At 34.0% G+C, this 22698-nt stretch overlaps 1 protein-coding gene across 7 annotated transcripts in view; it reads left to right on the forward strand.

Moving 5' to 3' along the window:
• PCDH15 (protocadherin related 15) overlaps nucleotides 1-22698 on the forward strand; it is a 1681754-nt gene that overhangs the window by 1357858 nt on the left and 301198 nt on the right. For all 7 annotated transcript variants that reach the window (XM_087432193.1, XM_087432194.1, XM_087432195.1 and 4 more), the window contains 2 exons: nucleotides 7446-7639; nucleotides 20340-20472. In XM_087432193.1, coding sequence (XP_087288319.1) covers nucleotides 7446-7639; nucleotides 20340-20472 — 327 coding nt within the window. The remainder of the gene's footprint in view (nucleotides 1-7445; nucleotides 7640-20339; nucleotides 20473-22698) is intronic.

Consider the following 22698-nt stretch of genomic DNA (forward strand, 5'->3'; position numbering starts at 1 on the left):
AGAGTCCCCCTACCATTGATGTCACCTCCTAGTAATTTTCCATCCACTGACCCCCTCATTCTGCTCTTGACTATAAATCCCCAGCTATCCTTACTGTATTTGGAGTTGAGTTGAGCCCAATCTCTCTCTCCTGTTGTAATGTCTTGACACCTATCACAAGGTCCTGAATAAAGTCTTCCTTACCATTTTTATAAGGATCAGAATAATTTTCTTCTTTAACAGTCTTTAGATTTATTGATTTATATATTATGCTATTTGTTTGTTTTAACTGGGTTTTGAATATTGACCTTGAGGATTTTTTTTTAAATAACATGTCTGAATTTCATCTGCTGTATCTGCTTCATTTAAGTGTGCAGCTCCTAATGTCTCTGCACACGTTTTGCTTTCATTCTTATTTTTAATTTTTAGCTGACTTCTTATGAGTTGTTCTTGTTTCTGCAGAGCTTAAGGTCAGCCAATAATTTGGACCAAGGTTTGCACAAACACCTCAAGCCCATAAGGCTTCTACCCTTTGCCAGTTGATCTGAATTTGGGTTGGGGAGAGCATTGAAAGTTCATACAGTTCTCAGGACTTCCTTTTGGCATTTACATTCTCATTTACATTCTCATTACATTCTCATGGCCTTCTCATTTCTCCGCTATGAATGTGTATAGTGTCAGAAATGTGTGGAAATCTTATTCAGAACTTCTATTGGGCTCTCATTTTCTGGTTCTTTCTGCTAAATTTCTAGCTTGTTTACAGCTTACCCCAACTAGGACCACAACTTGTATTGGCAGAGCTGAGGTTGTTCTTTATTCAATTCCCACTGTGCTTGATTCTTTTATTAATGCTGAATTGAGTCTATCCTCTCTTGAAGCAAATCTGCTGTTTTTTATGGCCAGTCCTACCCTTATGAACCTTACGTGATAATTGTATTTGAGTGGTGAGTGGTGGGGGAAATAGAGTGACACCCAAACAAGAAGGCTGCTGACTCCTGCTTTTCTTACCTAAAGTTGCAGCAATTCTTCATGAATAATTCCTCTAAATTTGTTCATGTTAGGGAATCTTTAGAGCCCTAAATGGTATTTTTGACAATTTTGCTTAGATTTATACTTACTTTTTGGAAAAAGAATTATCTGACCTTCTCACACCACCAGAGCCAGAAGTCCTGCCTCCTAGCTACTCCTCTATGCCATTTTAAAAAAGCAATTTCAGTCAGGTAGTAGTGATGGAACTAGATGTATAGTATAAAGGAGGGACAGCATTTTGAAAACAGGGATTCCGATGATGAAGTGGAGGGAAACAAATAAATTAAATTAAATAAAGACACTGTATTAACAGGAGAAAAATGCCTTTTCTTTTTGCTAAAATAAGTTAAATATTTTCATGCATCAATTATAAGTCATGGATTATAGTTTGTTTTTATACCACTACTGTGCAAATGTATTCATTTTATAGGACCCTAAATTTCATGTTAGGCATCAATCTCTATGTCTAATAAAAATTATAAGACAATAGATCTGTTGATGTATTGAATTCTTGCTATGTTGAATTAAAATAATCAAAGGAATACTGTCTGAAGAAAATTGGAATATCACAAATTGTTTAACATACAAGTAATTCTGCAACCTATTACACAAGTCTTCAAGAACTGTGCTTCTTATATTTCCACAAATAGACCAAATAAGAAACAGACCAAATCTACTTTATTAAGTGTAAAATACAAAATGAAAGGAATCAGCATGACATACTAGGAAACAGAAGTGAATGTCTAGAAACACAGTGCAATCTTTTTTCTACTATAGCTAGAAATCAAAATCAGCCAAACCTCAAACACTATCTGAGATTCTGAAAAGGGCAGTGAGTGTCTCCTCAATGAATATTTCTTAAGGAAATCCTCACCACAGCACCATCTCTCACCATTTACACTCCCTACGTGAAATTCATTGAAAGTTACAATACAAGGAAATCCCTTACTAATAGAATATCTACTGTACTAATAAAAAGCACTAGATTGAAAAAAATACTTAAATTGTGAGGTTTCCAGAACACTTTTTGTCATTAAGAATGCCAAATTTCTGTCTGCATAAATCAGGAAATCCCTTTTCACAATAGCAGAAAACAATGGTATAAATGTAGCCTGGGCATACCGTAGAAAGCAACGTGGTTTCATTCTTCACTGTTTGATTGGTATTTATGCTGTTGATCAAAACATTTTTTCTTCAAATTTATTTTGTTATCTAAATCAGGTGTGAAATGTTTTGGTCCATGTTTTGGAGACCAGCACAGTTGTATTGTATTTTTGTTATAAACAAGAACCATTAAAAGAATTCACTGCCATTCTCTTATAAACTTATCCAAAATCATGTCACTTTCCCCAGCTTTTCCTGCCCTCAAAACAAAAAAAAAAAAAAAAGGAGAAAAAAAGAGTGCAGAGACTACTATACATATTAAATATCAAATATAAGTAAATCTTTTCATTATTTAGTCGTCTCACACCGTGATTCTCAAAATGTTTTATAACAGCCCATAAAAACCTTCATCGTCTTGCTTCTACTAGTCTTTGCAACTTCGTCACATGTTAGTCTTTCCCTGGTTCATCACATGCAACCTCCTTGAAAGCCTTGTTCATTCTCTTAACCTCAGGATCCTCACACATGCCCTTCCGTTTTCCACGAACTGCTCTTAATTCATATTCTTCAAAGGACTTTCATATCTACCCTGTAACCTATTCATTGTTCTTTATGTTCATTTTTTAATAGTACTTGTCACAACATGTCAATATGAATGTCTTCGTTTATTATTAATAATCTTCCTCATCTAACAGTAAATTCCAAAAAAAAAAAAGCAGGGCCCAATTTTTATTCACCAAGTTTAACTTATATCCAGCTCTTAGCATGGTGCCTGAGACCATTGCAGATTCTCATTAATTATTTTGAAATGAATGTTTTTTTCCAGATTATTATTTTTCCTAAATCAAGATTAGAAATTAATTCTGTTATTATGATTACTGCCAAGTGATCTCAGCTAGCTTACTTCTATAACTCTTTTCTAGCCAAAAGGATACAATATTATCCAGACTTTTCTAAACTCAGATTTACATGTTTTAGCATGCCATCAATCTGGAGTTTACTTTGCAAATCAAACTTTATTTAAGAAAAACACGGAACCTGAATATTCATGACCTTATCTTGTACCAAATATCACAAAATTTTACTCAAGTAGTTCTATTTTTTTGTTTGCCTAGTTTGAATGGTTAACCTGAATAATAAAGAGATTAAAAAAGACTTTCCAAGAAATGTATATTTTTAAAAGTGCTTAATTTTACAATTTAGATAATTGCTTTGTTTAAAAGTCCAACTATTATTACAGGAAAAATATTTACTTGTTATTTATCTGTGTGTGTGTGTATATATATATATAATTACTTGTTTTACATACTTCATCATGATTTCTATATAAGAGCAACTCGACCACTTTCATAGTATGATCTTCTGTCCATTGTAATGAATAACCATAGGTTGAATCAAAGATGGTTTGATGTATTAATGATCACATGGCACCACCTACCAAAATTTTAAAGTACAATAATCCTAGAGGAGTAAATATTCATAAAGAAAGCCAAGAAAAATAATTAATCATAAAACTCTTTTCCTATAATATTTAGGATTCTTATGGCTGAAGTGACATAATTTCAAATTAAACTAGTTTTTTTTTTTAAAAAGTGTATTTTTGGCTCATAGATCAGATCAGGTGCATTCAGGGTGGTATGGCCATAGACTGGCTCATACATCAGGAAAGTTCAGTGGTAAATTTGCTCAGGCATACCTGGAAACAGTGTTATCACTGATATTCTCTCCCTATTTCTTGACATTGCATTCTTGTGCGCCGCTGTCTTAGGCAGACCCAATGAAGACAAGAAAATCAGCAAAAACATCAGATGTAAATTCACCAGTCTAGCCCCAGAAGAAATAAGAGCTACTCTTTTCCACTGTTTCTAGAAGTCACCCTGACTAAAGTAACTTAGATAACCTGCCAATTCTTGAACCGGTGTCCAGGCCTGAATCTCACTCCCATAGCTGGAGCTAAGTGTCAGCTCCACCCAAACAGGGAATGTGAAGCAGATGAATAGCTTCCCAAAGGAACATGAAGGACTCTTACTAGAAACAAGGGCCCAGGAATGCCCAGGAGGCAAAAACGCCAAATGGTCAGCACACTTATTCATTATCAATTTAGCCAAAAATCATTTCTAGTGAAAACATATTTATATATGTTTTCATATATATATGAAATATGAATGTATATATATTTTTATATATACATATTTATATATACATATATACATATTTATATATACACTATGTACACACTTTTATATTATAGTTTAGGTCTGGTGATTATTTCTATATCAATTATGACTTTTATTCTATACTCGCTTCATTTTTGAGACTCCAATTTGAATTTTTGTGTTCAGTTTATGATCCAATGTTCTTTACATTTGTATTTTTATGTAAAGCCATATTTCTCAGACACAGGAAAGAGAGATTGAAGAGAGAAATAAACTGCAGCCAGAACAGGAAAGGAAATAGCAGGGGACAATCAGAATTTTTTTTTTTTTTTTTGGTGGGGTGAGAGGCAGCTGAGGATAAAGATATCTGGAATATTGTACTGAGAGGAAGGAATTGTGGGAGGGGAAGATTAAACTTTCTGAAAAGGATTGTAACACATTACAGAAAAGAAATGTAAACAACTTAGTGTTTCTTGCCATTTAGATATCATAACATTCAAGTGAAAGAATTAAAATCATAGATTTTATTTTACTTTCATCTAATAACTTGTAAGCAACACTTTGGCTTTACATAGAGAGTAAACCAACTTCCCCTCCATTCCCTTTTCATTTAGGAGGCAGATTTTCCCTCTAAATTAGGATCAGTGTTCATACACCTCTATCTCATAGACCACTGATCACAGAGTCATTGAGTTGCAGTTGAATTAAATCCCCACCATAGTTTAGTTTTAAGGTGTTTCATGGAAGAATTATCATTTTTGGGGTCTGCAGAGTCAGTGTCTCAGCTCTCTTTTCTAATCTTGGACCACCAATAATTTCTTCAAAATATTTTCGTTTGCATGTGTGGGGACTCAATTATGTTGATTCTTAACCCATTATTTTATCATTTAGTACCAAAAGACTTAAAAATAGTATAAAACTATTTAAGTAACCTAAACATAGAATTAATTTTTGGCTTATTTGTTAAACTTCCTACTTGCTAATGGTTTCTGTGGAGCTAGTAGTGTTACTTGAATATATTAGCCTTTCTGTGATTGGCTGGCTCTGCAGTTTTGGGGGGTTTTCTATCACCTTTGCTTTGCAGTAATGTTTGGTATTTACAGCACCTCCCAGACGGGTGTCTTCTTCAATTTAATTATTATCCAGCTTATCCTCCCTTCCAACATCATTTATGAAAATGTTAAATAAGACCAGCCATAATACCTGCATCCCTGAAGCACGCTCCTCAACATTTCTTCTTAACTTGATGCATTGCCATTTATCATTAAATTCCTTTAGCCAATTTAAGTCCCAGGAAGAAGGTTAATATTGAATCCAATTTGAGCCAAGTTTTAATTAAGATTTCCTGAGACATTGTGTTAAGTGATTTACTATAATCAAAATTGATATCTTCTCTGCTATCCCCATCCTCTGATTTTCTAATTTTATCCATACACACAAGAGAATGAGTTTGTCTGGCTTGGATAGTTCTCCGTAAATATACATCATTCATTTTGACTGTTTCTGCACATAGTTTCCTTCTCCTTTGCCTTTAGGACTATGTCTGTCATTCTCGTATAAGTCCCAGAATCGTTTTGTGAAATGCTTTTCCTTCAGGCAACCACATCTGTCCACCCCCAAATACCCAATCTCAGACTTTGCTGAATTAATGCCAGTCTCTCAAATTTCCTTTTTCCTCTCAATTATTTTTGTTGATGCTATTTCTATGCACATTATCACTCTAAATGCAGTGGGTAATAAAAATAGAATTAGAATATGAACAGTATATCCCCTTAAGCATGATGGGATGTGTAAAGCACTTTGTTTACATCTCATCAAGATAGTAAACACGAAGCTTTGAATGGGCCATTAATTAACACGGCATTCCTGAAATTGAATTCAAATTTCAAAGTAAATGTGCACGGTCTCATTTTATCTAAGAAGGCGCACTAGGGTGTCCAATAGCCCCCCAAAGGAGTCTGTGAACAATAAAGATGTGCTACTTTATAGAAGTGAAACTCAGGGATTAGAAATACATGAGAAAATGTCAATAAATAAGAAATTTTTTTCTACAGGTTTATTTATTTATTATGATCATGTGGTTTTCTTTATTCAACAGGAAACTTTTGATTGTTTTCCCCTCATGTGTAAACTGAGGCCACCTTTCTTTTCTCCATCTGTCATTTTTGGTATGATGGAAACAAAATTCTGTGAACGTTTATAAAATGCATTTTATAAAATTTCCCAAAGGAACCTATTTTTTTGTCTGTTTTCCCCCCTTAAGTGAATTTATATTTATCATGAAGTCAAGGAGCCTTATTTAACATATTAAATCATTATTACTTTAATTTTGCTTTATGAAATTAATAATCATCATTCTCTTCACACATAATGCAAATGTAATCTTTAACTATTGGATACCAGTTGCTCCAAAATGATTATAAATATGTGCAAATTACCTTTATAGATGCTTATGTGGTATTATTTCAGGGACTCTGAGTGGATTCCCTTTCCTCAAAAAAAGTATCTTGCACTTGATACTCTAATTTTCTAATTAGATGTTCTACAACTGGAGATGCCTTTGACCTTGAAAAGGTAGTACTCTAGGTCTTATCAGTCCTTTATAAGTCAGTGTGAACAAGGTTCTAAGAACCTTTCCTAAAGCCAAGTTTAAATAAAGAGGACTCCAGGACAAGACAGTCTCTGGGAATTAGGAAGGAAAATATTACGAATGAAAAAAATGAGAGCAAACAGAAGGATGGAAGTAATAACAGGAAGCTTCACCTATTTCATTTTATCAGGCCTCAGCCTGTAGTAATATGTGTTTGTGTGTCAAGGACAGCAGGTAAGATAGAGAAAAAAATTAAATTTCCTATAGGGATATTAGATTTGCTGTTAGGACTTTCCTCTTTTTTTCATTATTAAATTAAATAAAGATAGTCTTCAAGACCTCCAAAAGTTTTTTTTACCACTCTCACAAGAAACGGGAAAAAAAACCAATGCTTCCTGCTGTGATTGCTTCAGTTTCCTATGGGAACATAGTAGCCTCAATTCAAGAAAACAAGAGTGTAAACGCCAAAAGAACTTTCTTTACTTATTTTTTGTCTTTGAAAACAAGCTCCTTTCGTTGGGGGAAAAATGACGCAACGGTGAAGAGTTGAGTCCCAAGAAGATTTATGCTGTGATTTTCAATTCCAGCTCACTGCAGTCGACGCAGACGAAGGGTCAAACGGGGAGATCACATATGAAATCCTGGTCGGGGCGCGGGGAGACTTCATCATCAATAAAACAACAGGGCTCATCACCATCGTTCCGGGGGTGGAACTGATAGTCGGGCGGACGTACGCGCTCACGGTCCAAGCAGCGGATAATGCTCCTCCTGCAGAGAGAAGGTAATTTATATTAGAACCCACACGTCTTTTCACCGCTCCACTTTAACCCCATAGTTATCTGAGGAGTGCAGCAAGCATTCTTTTATCCTATAAACATCTAAATTAGATCAGAAAATTAGAGAGACCGGATTCGCAGGAACTGCATATTCTTATTTGTTTAAATTGTGGGAAAAGGACAATAAAGATAAGATTAAACCACAATATAATTAACTATGATTTCACAGATGTGAAGGATGCGAGTCTCTGTTTTAGGGGCGGAACTGGGAAATATCAGAGGCGTGTATCCAATTTGAAAAGCAAGGTTGCCGATAGTGGGAAGTCACAGATGTGGCAGTAATATGGAATGTCTCAGGGTTTTGAAGCCACCACTCAGTGTCTGGGTAATTATTTAAATATATGTATATATTCTATCTATCTATATAAATATGTATACACACATAAACATATAGGTCCACATACATCCAAATATATATATTATATCTCTAAAATTTATTATAGAATTTATCATTTGTCTATAGAATATATCTATGTGTTCTATATATACATATTCAAATATATAGATAAGTAGAGAGAGAGAGTGTGAGAGAGTAAAAAGCAAGACTTCCCACTCTTACAACTGCATTTATCTGGTTCCCTACCTGATCTTTTATTAATTTCTTGCTTAATTTCAGTATGCATTTCAAGAAAATATGAATATTAATACATTCCTGCATCTTGCTAGGATTTTTTTCCCCCTCACAATATATCCTAGGGATATCTTTTCATATGAATACCACATAATTCCCTGAAAACTTTTTTCACAGATATATAATATTCCCTGGTATGTATGTAATACTGTTTAAGAAATCCACTATTGATGGGTTTTTAAATTTCAGTTTCTCTTTTACTGATAATGAAGAAATAAATAACATTGAAAGTGCATCATTTTGAATGTGTGCAAGTATATCAATAGAGTAGATTCCCAGAAGTAAGACCAAAGAGTATATGCCATTTTAAGTTCTAGAGATAACTACCAAATTATATTCTATAGGGTTTATAATAATTTAAAATTCCAACTGTCAAGTCTGAGAATGGCTAATTCTACACAATCTCCTAGCTGTGTGTCATATCAGGCATTTGGATTTTTGCCAATCTGATAGATAAAAGATAGCATCTATTTTTTATCTGTTTGATAATGAGTGAGTTTCAGTATATTTCCTGTGTTTAAGAGCCAATTCTATTACTTTTTCTGTAAATTCTGTGTTCACAATCTTTGCCCGTGTCTCTATTGATATGTTAAACCCAGATTAAAATTATTCCATGTTTTCTATTAATGATTTTACAGATTCATATTGTATATTTAAATCTTTGTTGCATTTGGGATGTGTCCTAATGTATAGTAGGAGGTTATCAATGCAGCAATATTTTTTTCAAGTGACTATGCTGTTTTCCCCACACAATATATTGGATAGTTCATCTTTTTCTCACTAATTTGAGATGTTACATTTATTACATCATACATTTTCTTAGGTATTTGAATTTGATTCTAGACGTTCTCTTCTATTCCATTAGTTCACCTATCTTTTCATGAGCTATTGTCACATAATTTTAGTGCTTAAGGTTTTAAACTATGTTTTATAATCTAGTAATGCGAACTTACCTCAATGATGTTTTTCCCTAAAAAATTTCCTAGTTACTCTTTCTATTAATTTTTTTCTTTGACGTTGTGTAAGCCGGTTCAGTTTTTTAAATTATATTTTTATTAGGAACACATTAAATTTATAAATTAATTACTTAAGATTAAATTGTATATATTTTTTGTGAGTGTGAGGAAGACCAGCCCTGAGCTAACATCCGATGCCAATCCTCCTCTTTTTTGCTGAGAAAGACTGGCCCTGGGCTAACATCCATGCCTATCTTCCTCTCCTTTATATGGGACGCCACCACAGCATGACTTAACAAGCGGTGTGTGGGTGCACGCCCGGGATCCAAACCGGCGAACCCTGGGCCACCGCAGCAGAGTGTGCACACTTAACCGCTTGCGCCACCAGGCCAGCCCCTAAATTGTATATTTTTGATGTTGAATCTTTCTACCAAAGAACTTTCTGTCTCTTCATTTGTCCATGCTTTCTGTTGTATCCTTTAGTAGTTTTTATTACTTAAGTATCTTGTTTATACAAGTCCTATACATTTCTTTGTTGGACTATTTCTATATCTTTTATCGTTATTGTAAATAGAATCCTTTTTCCTTATTCTTCTATCTAGTTGATGTTTACATATATGAAAGCTATTAATCTCTTTATATTAATTTTTAACCCACTTTCTCATTTAATTCTCTTATGTTTTTATAGTTTTCTAGTTGATTCTTCTATCTTATCCAGGAATCTATTTTATAAATAGTGATAATTTTATATCCTTATTCCCTTTTTCTTTCTTTCCTTTAATTTCATTTGCTAGTCCTTCCAATAAAAATGGTTGTCTTCTTTTTAACTCAAGTGGAAATGCCTCCCATGTTTTCCCATTATATTGGTCTATGGTTTTAAAAACATGTCTTTTATTTTATTAGGAAAGTATCTATCTATTCTTATATTATGGACTTTCAAAAATAAGACTGATGCTTTATTCAGGTCAGATAAATGTCCATCATCTATGAAGGTAGTAATGACTTTAATCTTGAGCTAATGATATGATGATTGATCTTAAAGTAGTTCCTAACTAAATCTATTTTTCATTCCTGGTATAAATCCCACTAGGCCATGATGTTTTAATCTTGAAATAAACTGCTGGATTGTTTGTTATTTTAGTTAGTGAAAGTAGTCTGTCCTTTTCTTTTTGAGAAATTTTTACAAAGATATTATATAGTTATTATGATATCTCATAAAAGATACAAACAAAAAATACAAAGAAACACAGGAAAAAATTAACAAGTATAACAGCAAGTATAATTGAGTTGTAAACATCTCTAAAACCAATGAATAAATCCAAATTGGGTTCTCTGAAAAAAAAATGAAAACATAATTAAATGGATAAACCACCAACTAACCTAATCAAAAAAGGGAGATAGGCAACTTTACATAATAAATTCTAACAGAGAAATAATACAGAAACAGAAGAAATTCAAATAGTCATAAGAAACAACCTTGCTTTAATATATGCAAAATTTGAAAACATGAATGAAATAGATAATTTTTCAAAAAGATATAATTTACCAAAGTTGATCTCAAAGGTTAAGAAATCTTAACAGATCAATTTTATAGAGGAAATAGGGAAAATTCTCAAAGAGCTACTACCCAAAACTACACCAGGGCCAGGCAATTTGACAGGAGAACTATAACAAAACCAGTTTTTAAAACCTTCTTTTAGCCTTCTCCCAGAGCAGAGAACAGGGCAGTGTTTGCCCTACAGCACATCCACGTGGGGAATTTTTTCTCCACAACTTTCTTATCATTAATCATGGAGTTGTCGTAGGTAGACCCCTATTTCCTCATTGATATTTCTAGACTATTCTTCCTCCTTCTCCTTAGTCTTTTCTCTTTGAATCTCATATTATAAGAATATACTATCCACTACTCCTGTTCTTCTCTGTAACTTCATCTCTCACTGTCATTTACAGACCTGCAGGTCGCTCTGGAAGAACTTCGTTCAGGCCTGTCTGACATTCGCTTCAACAGTACTTTTGTCAAAATTCTTGGTGGCTTTCAATATCCAATACGTGACTTAAGGCATCTCCAATCTTGCAGTCGCTCTGGCAAAACACCCTTGGAGCCATGCTCAATGCCTCCCTCTCTCTCAAACTCCAAATATAATCTTGAGCAACTCCTCTAAGCTCTACCCCCAAAACATATTCAGAAACCAATGATTCCAATCACTCTTGTTATTAACATCCCAGTCCAAGCCATTGTTCTCTCTAGTTTGGAGTGTTGAAAACCTCTTCTAATTAGACTTCTGCCCATGCCCCCCTTCAGTTTCTTCTCACTACAGTAGCCTGAGTAATTCTAGTAATATAGAAAACATTTCTTTCTTTTTGTTCAAGATCTCCTGTGGTTTCACATCTGACTTGAAGTAAAAGGCAAAATTGTTAAAAAGGCCAGTGGAGCCCAGCACAGTTTCCAGTTGCCACCAGCTACAGGACACTCCCTGAGTCACCTCTTCATACTAACATCATCTCTTGCTCAACTCTGCTTCTCTTAGTCCACTCCAGTCATCACACTAGTCAGTCTCCTATCTGTCCCCAAGGCTCCCAGTTACCTTCAGACCTGTAAACTTGACTTTCGTCTCTCAGCCTGGATGGCTCCTTCCTCAGATTTCTCCATGGCCTCATTTCCTTCTAGTCATTACCCAATCATCACTTTCTTTGGAAGTCTTTTCTGACAAACTGTTTACAATTGCAACAGCCTCTCAATATTTTAATACCCCTTTCCTGGCATTATTTTTTCCTGCTGTACTTATCACCATGGAATATACTATCATGTATTTTCATTTAGAGTATGAAGTTTATTGTCTGCCTTGCCTCGTCCCCACTAGAGTTTTCGCTCACAAGGGCAAGACTCATTGTGGTTTGGTTGTTTCATGCCTCCAGAAGCCAAAACAATTCCTCGAATGCCCTAAGTTCTTAACAAACATCTTTTTTTGTTTGTTTTTCTAGGTTCTTAACAAATATCTTTTTGGTTTTTTAAATAAATGAATTGGAATACAAGATGGTGTAATAGAAAACTCAAATATCTCTAAGGATACCCCAAAATGAGGAGGCAGCTTTGAAATTGTTATGCCTTCCCTCTTAGTATACACCAATTCTGTCTAACTTTGTCACCAAAAAGTCAAAAAAATTGGTGTCTGTGAGAGTAAAATTTTCTATTCAGTCCAACAAACCATTTATCATGTAACTGCCATTTATTATGTTCTGGAAATACAAAGATAAACATAGTACTGTCAATTGTAGGCCAAAGAAAAACATTACAGTTAAGTGTGGAAAGTAGGACTATAAATAATTAAATTCAAATTAGCATGGTGAATTTAGGATTGAGGTAAATTCTTGGCCTCTTGGGACATTGATTAGGGCACTTGTCATAATGAGGCAGTACTTAGAAGGCCTCCCAAACAGATGAGTTTAGGAGAATGAGTAGAGGTTGACCGGGAAAAAAAAAAGTATGTCACATTATTTAGATAGACTGAGAGGTCTGAAATCGCTTGGAGTTTATAGATAATTACAAGCCAGTCAGGGTTACTAGTTCATAAACTGATTCAAGGAGGGGCAAGAGAGTTAAGGGCCATATCATGGAAATTTTAATTTTGTTTTGTTAAGAAGCTTGGACTTATCTAGTCAATGGATGAAATTCTTGGAAGAACTTTAAAGTCTTTTAAAAGACTTTAAAGAAAGTCATCTGAGATGATTTTAGTTTCTTGAAAATCACTCATGTTCCTATGGAAGACAGATGTGAGAGGGAGAAAACTGTAGGACAAAACTGTAGAGAAATTAGGTAGCACATCACCACTTGGAAGAGCCCAGGGAGAATGTTGCTGATGGCTTACACTGGGCATGTTAGGAAGAATAGAGAAATGGAGTTGTCAAGAAAAAAGAAAAAAAATTCCAGGTCTTTGTCTAAGTTAACTAGGTAATGGCGATGTCAAGATGGTGCACATGGTTTGGGTAAAGGGGATGAGTTCAATTTTGTGCATCTTTAGTTGGGTGTGGCTATAGTTCATATATCCGAAAGGAAAATAGATGTATATGCCTGAATGTGAGAAAGCAGTTAATGGCTGTTTCTTGTGAAGTAACATATAGAATGCTTTTATATATTGAGTAGTTACAGAATCTAAAATATTTGAGTCAAAGTTTGAATGGATTTTCAATAATAGCTTCATTCATTCTGGGTTATTCTGCAGGGGAGTTAAAGATGATTGAGCATGCACTAGGGCCAGATACCATGCAAGCTACTTTGTATACATAATTTCTAATCTTAACAACAACATTGTGATTTTTGCATAACTGTGTTTATTTTTGCAGACCAGAAATCTGAGGCCAAAAGAGGATAATTGACTTGGCTAAATGCCCCCTTGCCCACACTCCCACCCAGCCAGTAGAAAAGTGATAGAACTGTAACTTGAACACAGCGCTGTTGGATTCTAAAACTTTTTCCTCCGCTCTGTTCCATAACTATAACCTTTTGTAATTATTGTTCTGGGTAAAAAAATACTACAATTGATTAATAGCAATACTAATAATGCTAATTATAAGAATAAAGGCACTTTTTGTTTTTATCATTTAAACTTTTATTAAGACTCTTTAATAGTCAACAATTTATTTTATGCCTTTTGTTTGTTTATTGCGGTAACATTGGTTTATAACATTGTATAAATTTCAAGTATACATCATTATATGACTTTTTTAAATTTAGGATAGTGCTGTGCTAAATAGATCTGGTTTAATCTATATTTGCTTATATATTATGATTGACATGTTTTTAACCTCTTTATAGTTTAATGAATGAAATTTTATAATCCACTTCTTACTCGGTCCCTATTTGCAAGTCAGATCACTAATTTGCCTAGGTAATCTGTTGACTACAATAATTGGTACAATAATAGATTTTTACCTGAGTAAAGTTGTATTCCATTCCAGGAAGCAAAGTGCCATTTTCAGAATCCAAATATACAGGTCTTTTCAGTGATACTAGGCATTTAGTCGACCTACCTCATTGCTTTTTTTATGGACAATGATTTGGGAACTTGGTCAAACATCGAGTGGAACCTGCAGAGAATAAAATCTGTATACTTCCATTCTACTTGCTAGGATAATGTCATGTTCCCTGTAGGATAATGATATTTGCTATTTTCTGGACAAAAATTAATCCTTCAAATTGACTTGATGAATGAACTAAAGAGTTGTGAGGCTTTGCTTTCAGTATTTCCTTTGTTATTTGAAAATTATGAATATAAAAGTATAGATTGTGATATATTTCACAAATTGACCCAACCAGCAACAGTGACATATAAGCCTAATTAAATAAAGACATCAAAAATGGCAATTTTCTGTCTTATTCTTTTTAGATTGGCAACCTCAATCCATAAATTTAAATAACACTGACTCTCAAAATAAGGATGATATGAATTAACTGTTTATACATTTATTATTCTAATTGAGTAAGCTAGCTAAAGATTCAGAGAGTAAGAGGAGTGATAGTCTATAGTGCTTTTTTTTGTTAAGTCTTTGATAAGCATACAAGTACAGATAAAAACCAAAAGATTAAAAAAAGTAATAAGATATTTTGAAATAGTATTTACTCATTGGTGTATGTAGGTCTCCTCACACTTATTTAATTGAATTAAATTAAGTAAATATTTAATCTTAAAATGATTAAAGTACTACTATTAGGTATTTATGAAGATACAGAGAATAAAAGACAGTTCCTTCGCCCAAATATCTCTTAATAAAATTATAATAAAACGATTGATTCATGGCATGACATACTTTTTGGATTCCCAATTTTTTTCATGAAATTTAAGGATATATCTAATTAACACAAAATTAAATCATCCATTCTCAAATAAAATTATTTTTCCATTGTGAATAGATATTCTTTAAAATACCTTCACATGATATACTTAACATTAATAAAAAATGATGGGGTTATTCATTGTAACAAAAATTTACTGAGTTACCACAATTCCTAGCCTCTTGGGGAAGCACTGGAAATATAAAATAAGATGAGATCGCTGCCCTCATAACATTCATATGGAGGCACAGGTAAATCTTGACATGCAATAATAGATAATTACAAGTGCAGGTTAACTTGGACAGGAATGTAATGAGATATCCAAGCAAAGACACAGATACTTGACAAAGCATGGTGTGTTGTGGGAACCATGTGTTACTTGGCACACCTGAGCCTATCATTACCCTGCTTAATGATATCCTGCTTAACCAATCCCCATTGTCAAGATGAAGTTTAAATCAATAAGATTAGCACATGAGCCCCTAAATGATCTGGCCTTTGCTCAACTCTCTAGTCTTAACTCCTATCATTGCCCTATTTATACCCTTCTCTTTAGTTGTACAGAAGTTATAGTTTTCTTGTTTATTGCTCTGTGAATTCACACATGTGTTTCCCCCTGTCTGTAGTGCCCTATGCTTTTTATACCTAAGTACATCTTGCGTCTTAAAACTCTCCCTGTAACATCCCCTGAGAAGTGTCTCTGACTTCCTAAGTTGGTTTTAAATCTAAAATCTTAGCGCCTATAGATTCCTGTATGTACTTCCAAAATAGTAAAATAGAACCTGTGAACGTTGAGCTGTAAATATAGCTTTTCTAGCACAATGTTGGTGGGCTACAAAAGAAAACAGAAAGTAATTTCTCTGTTTACAAGTCTACTAGTGAAAGCAATACAAATACCTATAACCTTCAGCTTAGAAACAACTCTATAAGAAATGTAGAGTTACAAATAGACACCTTCTAGCATATGTTGGCACATTTAATAGAAAATTACAACACAGATTGTACAGTTCTCTAAATGTCAACAACATCATGTCATTACTACTGAGTACTATGGTCATAGCCAAAAAATTTGACTTTTTATCTTTTTTTAATTATATCTTTTCCAAAGTTTAAGCCTCTTAAGTCTATCTTTGCACAACTTCTTCTTTATTCATATTTTATTTTGTTCTTACAGAAAAGAGTGCTATGGATGAAATTTCATTCATGGTATAAATAATTAAAATTAATTGTGATGTCATATACTGAGTCCAAGACTGGAAATAATTTATGATTTCCTGAAAGATAACATCCTGCATTATAAACCGAGGATGTTTTGTACTCGTACATAGAAACACATACCTCAGATAAATAATTTACTTCCCAAATTTGTTCTTGTAGGATGTGGGGAGGAAGGGCAGGCTGATTTTGAATTCAGAAGCCTTGCCTTTTAGTTTGTCTGCTGTTGCTAATTAACTTTGTAACATTGTTGATTCAGTCACTTAATCTTTCTGATTTTCAAATCTTCTTTTGTAAGATAAGAGAGTCCAATTTTAGATGGTTTCTAGGGTCTTTCAAAATCGTAAGATTACCTGAGAGAATCAGCCATTGGGTTCTACTTTGACCTTCATTACTAAATGAGAAAGAGAAAAGCTTTATGATTTTCATTTTTAGAAACAGAGATTTATCTATATCATACTGCTTATATTACAAAAATAAAATTTGTATTAAATATATGCTCAGTTTTATGCATTTAAGACTAGCTGTAAAATGAACATACAAAATATTCAAATAAAATATTATTTATCTAGTGACTATCCGGTTTTATTTTTGCTTAACTGATGCTGTTGAATTCCTGCTATTTATTACAGCATTAATAATATCATTTTATTGTTAATCCTATTGATATTCAGTTTTAGGAAAGCTAACTCTGACACTATGCTGACATCAGGATAAAAAGGAGATAGCATTTTAAAAGGCAATAGCCCTCAATAAGGTCAGTGCCTATTAAAACACGTTGTAGGGAGGTGTCAGGATGTTGAAGATGAAAAATGCTAGACCTTGAAATATGTTCTTCCTCAAATAACTCTAAGATCCAAGTCCAAGGGGTGGAAAAAACATAATTAGCAATTCTAGCATTTGAAATGCTATGGAAAGGAGCAGAGGAATCAAAAGAGTAAGGACAGATGAAGGACACGGTCGTGTTGGACTGCGCTTGTTCCCTGTCTTCTGCTTTGGGGAATAAGGTCCTTTTTTCTTTTCTTTTCTTTTTCATTTTAAAGTTTTCTCCTCTGTGGCAGATACACAAGCTTCATCCAAGTTAGTTCTCATTGTATTGCAGATGTAAACAATTTAGCCCTGTAATGGGGAAATAGTCGAAGGGAGAAGAATAAGGAATACACAAAGTATAAGTTTAGTGTAAACTCTACTTTTTTTTTGCTGATGAAGATTCGTCCTGAGCTAACATCTGTGCCAGTCTTCCTCTATTTTGTATGTGGGTCACCACCACAGCATGGCCGCTGACGAGTAGTGTAGATCCACGCCTGGGAACCAAACCCGGGCCGCCAAAGAGGAGCATGCCAAACTTAACCATTAGGCCACAGGGCCGGCCCTGTAAACTATACTTTCATGAGCAGAAAGAAACTCATCTTCTGGTAACGATTTTATGAAGTATTCCAGACCAGTGAGCTGAAGCTCTGAAGAATATCAAAAGCAGGAAGGGCCTTACTTTTCGACAGGAAGCTTTGAATTTGGAGTACAGTGTGTTCTAGGTCAAAAAAAATGTTAATCAATGAGAGAATCTCTTGCCTCCAGGGTTGTTGAGGACAGCTGTAGGTCAGTTTGTAGAGGAATCTTCAGGCTACTAACTTAAAAAGCAGGTGAGTCAACATGTTATATTCACCACGAGCTTCTGGGGCATAGTCTTCAAAATCTAGTGTGTGTAAGTAAAACCTTGTGTATCTATGGAAAAACATAGATTCTTGTGCCCTACACCAAAAGATTCTGATCCAACATGTCCAAACCCTAACACTACCACACCCCACTCTAGGGAGGGAGGATGGGCATGCCTATGTGTATTTAGCCTAGAAAAGTGAAAAGATGCAATTAGAATGTCTAAAATATTATCAGGGATATGAACAAGGCAAGTGCAAGCTTGTTTACCCCATTCCATAGAATAGAATAAGAAGCCTTATTTTGAACAATTATTGATAGTAAGGGGCAAATATATGTTTTTATAGGTGTGTGTATACATATATACACACGTACATATGCATATATGTTTAATCTTATTTAATCCTTGTGCTAACCTTACATGTTATTATTCTGATTTATCAGATGGAAATAGTGAAGCTGAAAGAAGTAGTTTGCCCAAGATCACACAATGGCAGCATCAGATTTCTAACCCAGGAATGTGTGGTTACAAATCCTGTGCTCAACATCACTCAGCTAGAGTTATTACTAACATAGCAGAGGGTAAATGTGATAGGACTTCTGCATAGAGAATGTGCTGGGAGGAAAAAGGAACAGATTTACAAAATGTTTAAATGACTTGATGAATAACAGACACTAATATTAATATTTAATATTAGGGAGAGTGTGCGTCTTGGGGCTGCTATTGGAGCCAGATCATCACCTGGGAGGATGATAGGTCTACCTCAATATGACAACCCCTTTGTTCCTGCCGTATGAGAAGTGGGATTCTGCAATGCACATTAAATTTTGTAACTTAATTTTTCTTTCCACTATTTTTTCTTTTGCATCTAGCCATGACAAGATTAATATCTATAAGTTTATAAGCAACATTTCATCATCCATATTAAGTTGCTTTAAACATCTTACCCTTAAAGGCTCAGTTGTAAAAAATATATATATATTTTGAAAAGAAGAACAATTAGAATTAATTTTACTAGCAAATTTTAATAATAAAGTAATAAAATCAGACGCAAGAATGAATACAGATATTCTAACTGATTATAAAAGTCTGAGAGATTTTAATTTACAATGAGATGACTTTGGAACAATACTGTGATAAATGTAAATATAAAATTCTTTAAAATCACTGGAGCTTTTTAGAGATGTTCAATACTCCTTAGGTATCTAGTCTACTGAGGATATGTTCAGAAACCATTTGGATTCTGGCATATAATAAGGTGATAAAATAAAAAACTATTTTCAGTGTCCATGACCTGTATTTCTCCTCAAAGTTTCTCAAAAAAGAGAATATTTTAGTATAATGATCTCAGAAAAATGTTTTTGGTGACCATGTCTTTTAATTGAAGCACATAATAAAAAGAACTTTGGGCTCCTTTAAGAAAATTCTAGTCCCCAAATAGAAATGATAACAGATGTGCCTTGAATAAAAAATCATGATTTTGTTAAAATCGGTTTAAAGTATATAACTCAGGCAGTGTGTTTTCATAGAAGACTAATTTTGTAAATTACTAGGTCTCAATATATTTTAGTCAGTGTTTCTTCTGTACAAACCTTGAACATCTTGCTTTTTCAGTTTTTGGTGTGTAAAGAAAATCCAGAGTATAGAGATAATAAAAAATTTATATCAATGCTAATCTTTTTGTCCTTATAATAATAGCGTTTTATCCTTCAGAAAAATTCCCTATCAATGTAAGGCTTTAGTTAAATTTCATTTCTAGCTTTTCATATTATACTCTTCAAAGAAAATTGAAAAACATTTTAGTTTTGTTTGCAACTATTTTACACAACGATTGCTTTATGATCCCGGCTCTGACATACATTTGCATTAAGCCATTGATGTCAGCAACAGAACTAATAAAACACAGCCCATATTTCGTTTTGTGTGTTATTTTAATCAATACTCCCTCTGCTGGTTTAATAGGAAGAGAGCCCCAAGGACAGCTCATGTTACCAGATATTTATAGAATGTTTTTTGCTATTAGAGAAGCATTAAAAAATAAAGTCAGAAGTCAAGCCAAGTTAATTTATTAGCTTTATTTATACAGTTATTCTTTTTTAATTCACACCATTAATCTAAGTAGGAAAAATCAGTACCTGGGGCATTTCCTTTTCTTTTACTAAGATAATTTCATAAAAAAACATAATATTTTGGTGGTAGCTTTTGCTTTTCTATCCTTTCATTCTGAATTATTTTATTATTTTCTATAAAAATTCAAAATTTCCTCTCCTATAAACCCAACAGCTGATTATTGAATGCAGTCTGTCGTTAGATGTGATGTAGATTTTTACCCATCTTGTTCGCTTCTCTTTGTCTGCAGGCACTCCATCTGCACTGTGTACATTGAAGTGCTTCCTCCAAATAATCAAAGCCCTCCCCGCTTCCCACAGCTGATGTACAGCCTTGAAATCAGTGAAGCCATGAGGATTGGTGCTGTTTTATTAAATCTACAGGTATGCTCCTTAGTATATATATAAGGATCTATAATGACAACCTTGAAGGCTAATGAGTTTATATTTGTGCATGAGAGTAAAAAAACTCACTTGTTTGCTTACACTCCAGTGAATGACAATTCCAGCCGGAAAGGAAAGCATGGATAATATGGATGGAGGGTTTCCATAGCTAATCTATTCTATTGATTGCTACAATTGAAGGACTAACGTTTGCTGGCAGGGATTAGCTGCAATCATTACAAGAGAGAATGAAGGGATTGGAAACATGCACTTGAATATTTTGTGCTTTGTATCCAAAGAGTCTGCAGCTGACTATTATTTTCTGTCTTGCATTTCTTTGCCCCAGCAGGATTTATTTTTGCCACAGTGTTGTATAGAGAAAACATCTTTAGATTCACTGGCTGATGGTAGGCATTCTAATTCTGAGCCAAGTTCATTCTGTGGCCACGGGCAACTCTTGTAATTGCTCTACCTCAATTTATTCGTTTAGATGAAGCTAGTAGGTTTAGCTGCTATTTGCATTTGCAGCTCCAGATTCATGGACAATTGCGTTACTTGCAGGATGATAGCTTGGTTTTCACTATTTACATATTCCTGACAAAAGCACGTTTGGCCAGAAAAGGCTATATCTTCAACTAACCTACAGCTTCAAGTTGGACTACATGTGGTATGGATAGCTGTGACTTTCCATAAAAATCATAAGGACCATAACATGACGTATTATTTTACCTATGGATAGTCAGAGGACGGAGAATTTATCTTCTCTTGGTGTTATATGGGAATGGCAGGAGTTGCTGATATGAGAATTCAGGAAGCTGACTTGAAGGTTAGGAGAGATTTTAATGTGACGATTTAGCAAAATCCCAGCATCGATCTTTACCGTCAAATGAAGTAACACAGGCATAACCATGTCTTGCTCAAATCCCATTTGAATACTGACACCCTCTCACTCAAATCCTGATGATGTAAAAGTGAAAATTCCATAGAATGTTTGTATTGAAAAGGATGTAAATATAATGAGACAGATCAATTTCATTATCCAAATGTGGAAAGTGAACCCCACAGAAAGTAAATGAGGCCTGAGATCACTTGACTGAATTCTCATCATTTCTAAGATAAGACTCATTTCGTTATGTCCCACTTACTGTCCGAGGCTACCAAAAATTTCATTGGTGTTACCAGATACTCCTCTGTCCCTCTGCTCTAGTATCTATATTGTTGCTTTTCTCTAGGTAACTAAAGAGTTTGCTTTTGTTGTGCATTTACTATTAAAATATGGGAAACAAAATTATATGAAAGTATAAATGTTAGTAATAGGGAAATTTGGGAGATTTTAATGGACAAAAGAAAAGAAAGGAAAAAATCCTACGGTTTCTTTAGGAGGGAGAAAACAACTAGTTAAATCATTAAAATGATAAAATATGAAAAACCAAATATTAGGACAAGTGCATTTAATGAGATAATGAAAATTTTTTCTTTACATATATTGGGATTTATTTATTTAAATAAGAAGAAAAGAAAAATAAATCTTAGGTTTGTAAGAATTAGGCCAAGAGATTTTACATGTTTTACATTTAAATATTCCTGAAGAATGTGCCTTTATATAATTTAACCTTCTGTGAGGTAAGACATAATTTTACTTGTAAGATGGCTCAGGTTTCATTTCAATAAATCTCAGAAAAATCTAGGAACCATATTATAGGAGAATAATTCTACCTGTGAGTTAAAGATGAAAAGGAGTTGGCCCTTTTCATATCTCAAATTTCTCTAGTACAAAAGCTGAGAAAATACTTGAAATGACATTTCTATGTACCCTTGTGCTTCTCGTAGAAGCAAAAGAAAGGTGCCAATTGCAGTGGCAGTCTCCATTAGAAAGAAGTAGGGTGACACATCAAGGCATTTTCCATAGGCCACCAACCATCCACTTTTGTTTATGATCAACTGAGATTGAATTTAAACTAGTGACCTAAAAGTTGAAAAGCTTCCATCAAATTACTCTTCCTAAGACTTCTAATAGCAGAATGCATTAAAGGTACTTCTAACTGCATCCTCATCTTTTTCATACATGGCACTACCCACTGCTGACTCACTGCTCAATTTAGAAAGATAGGATTTGTGGGGAAATATATTTTCGAAGGTAACAGCAGACTGGCTTCAAAATAATCTGTTTTGCCTAAGATCAAAGTGGTTTCTTTTCAGACAAAAATCTTTGTTTCTCCCATTCCC

The sequence above is a fragment of the Ceratotherium simum genome, chromosome 6 (genome assembly GCF_057802395.1).
Source record: "Ceratotherium simum simum isolate JZ-2026a chromosome 6, ASM5780239v1, whole genome shotgun sequence".
In the NCBI taxonomy this organism is placed as follows: Eukaryota; Metazoa; Chordata; class Mammalia; order Perissodactyla; family Rhinocerotidae; genus Ceratotherium; species Ceratotherium simum.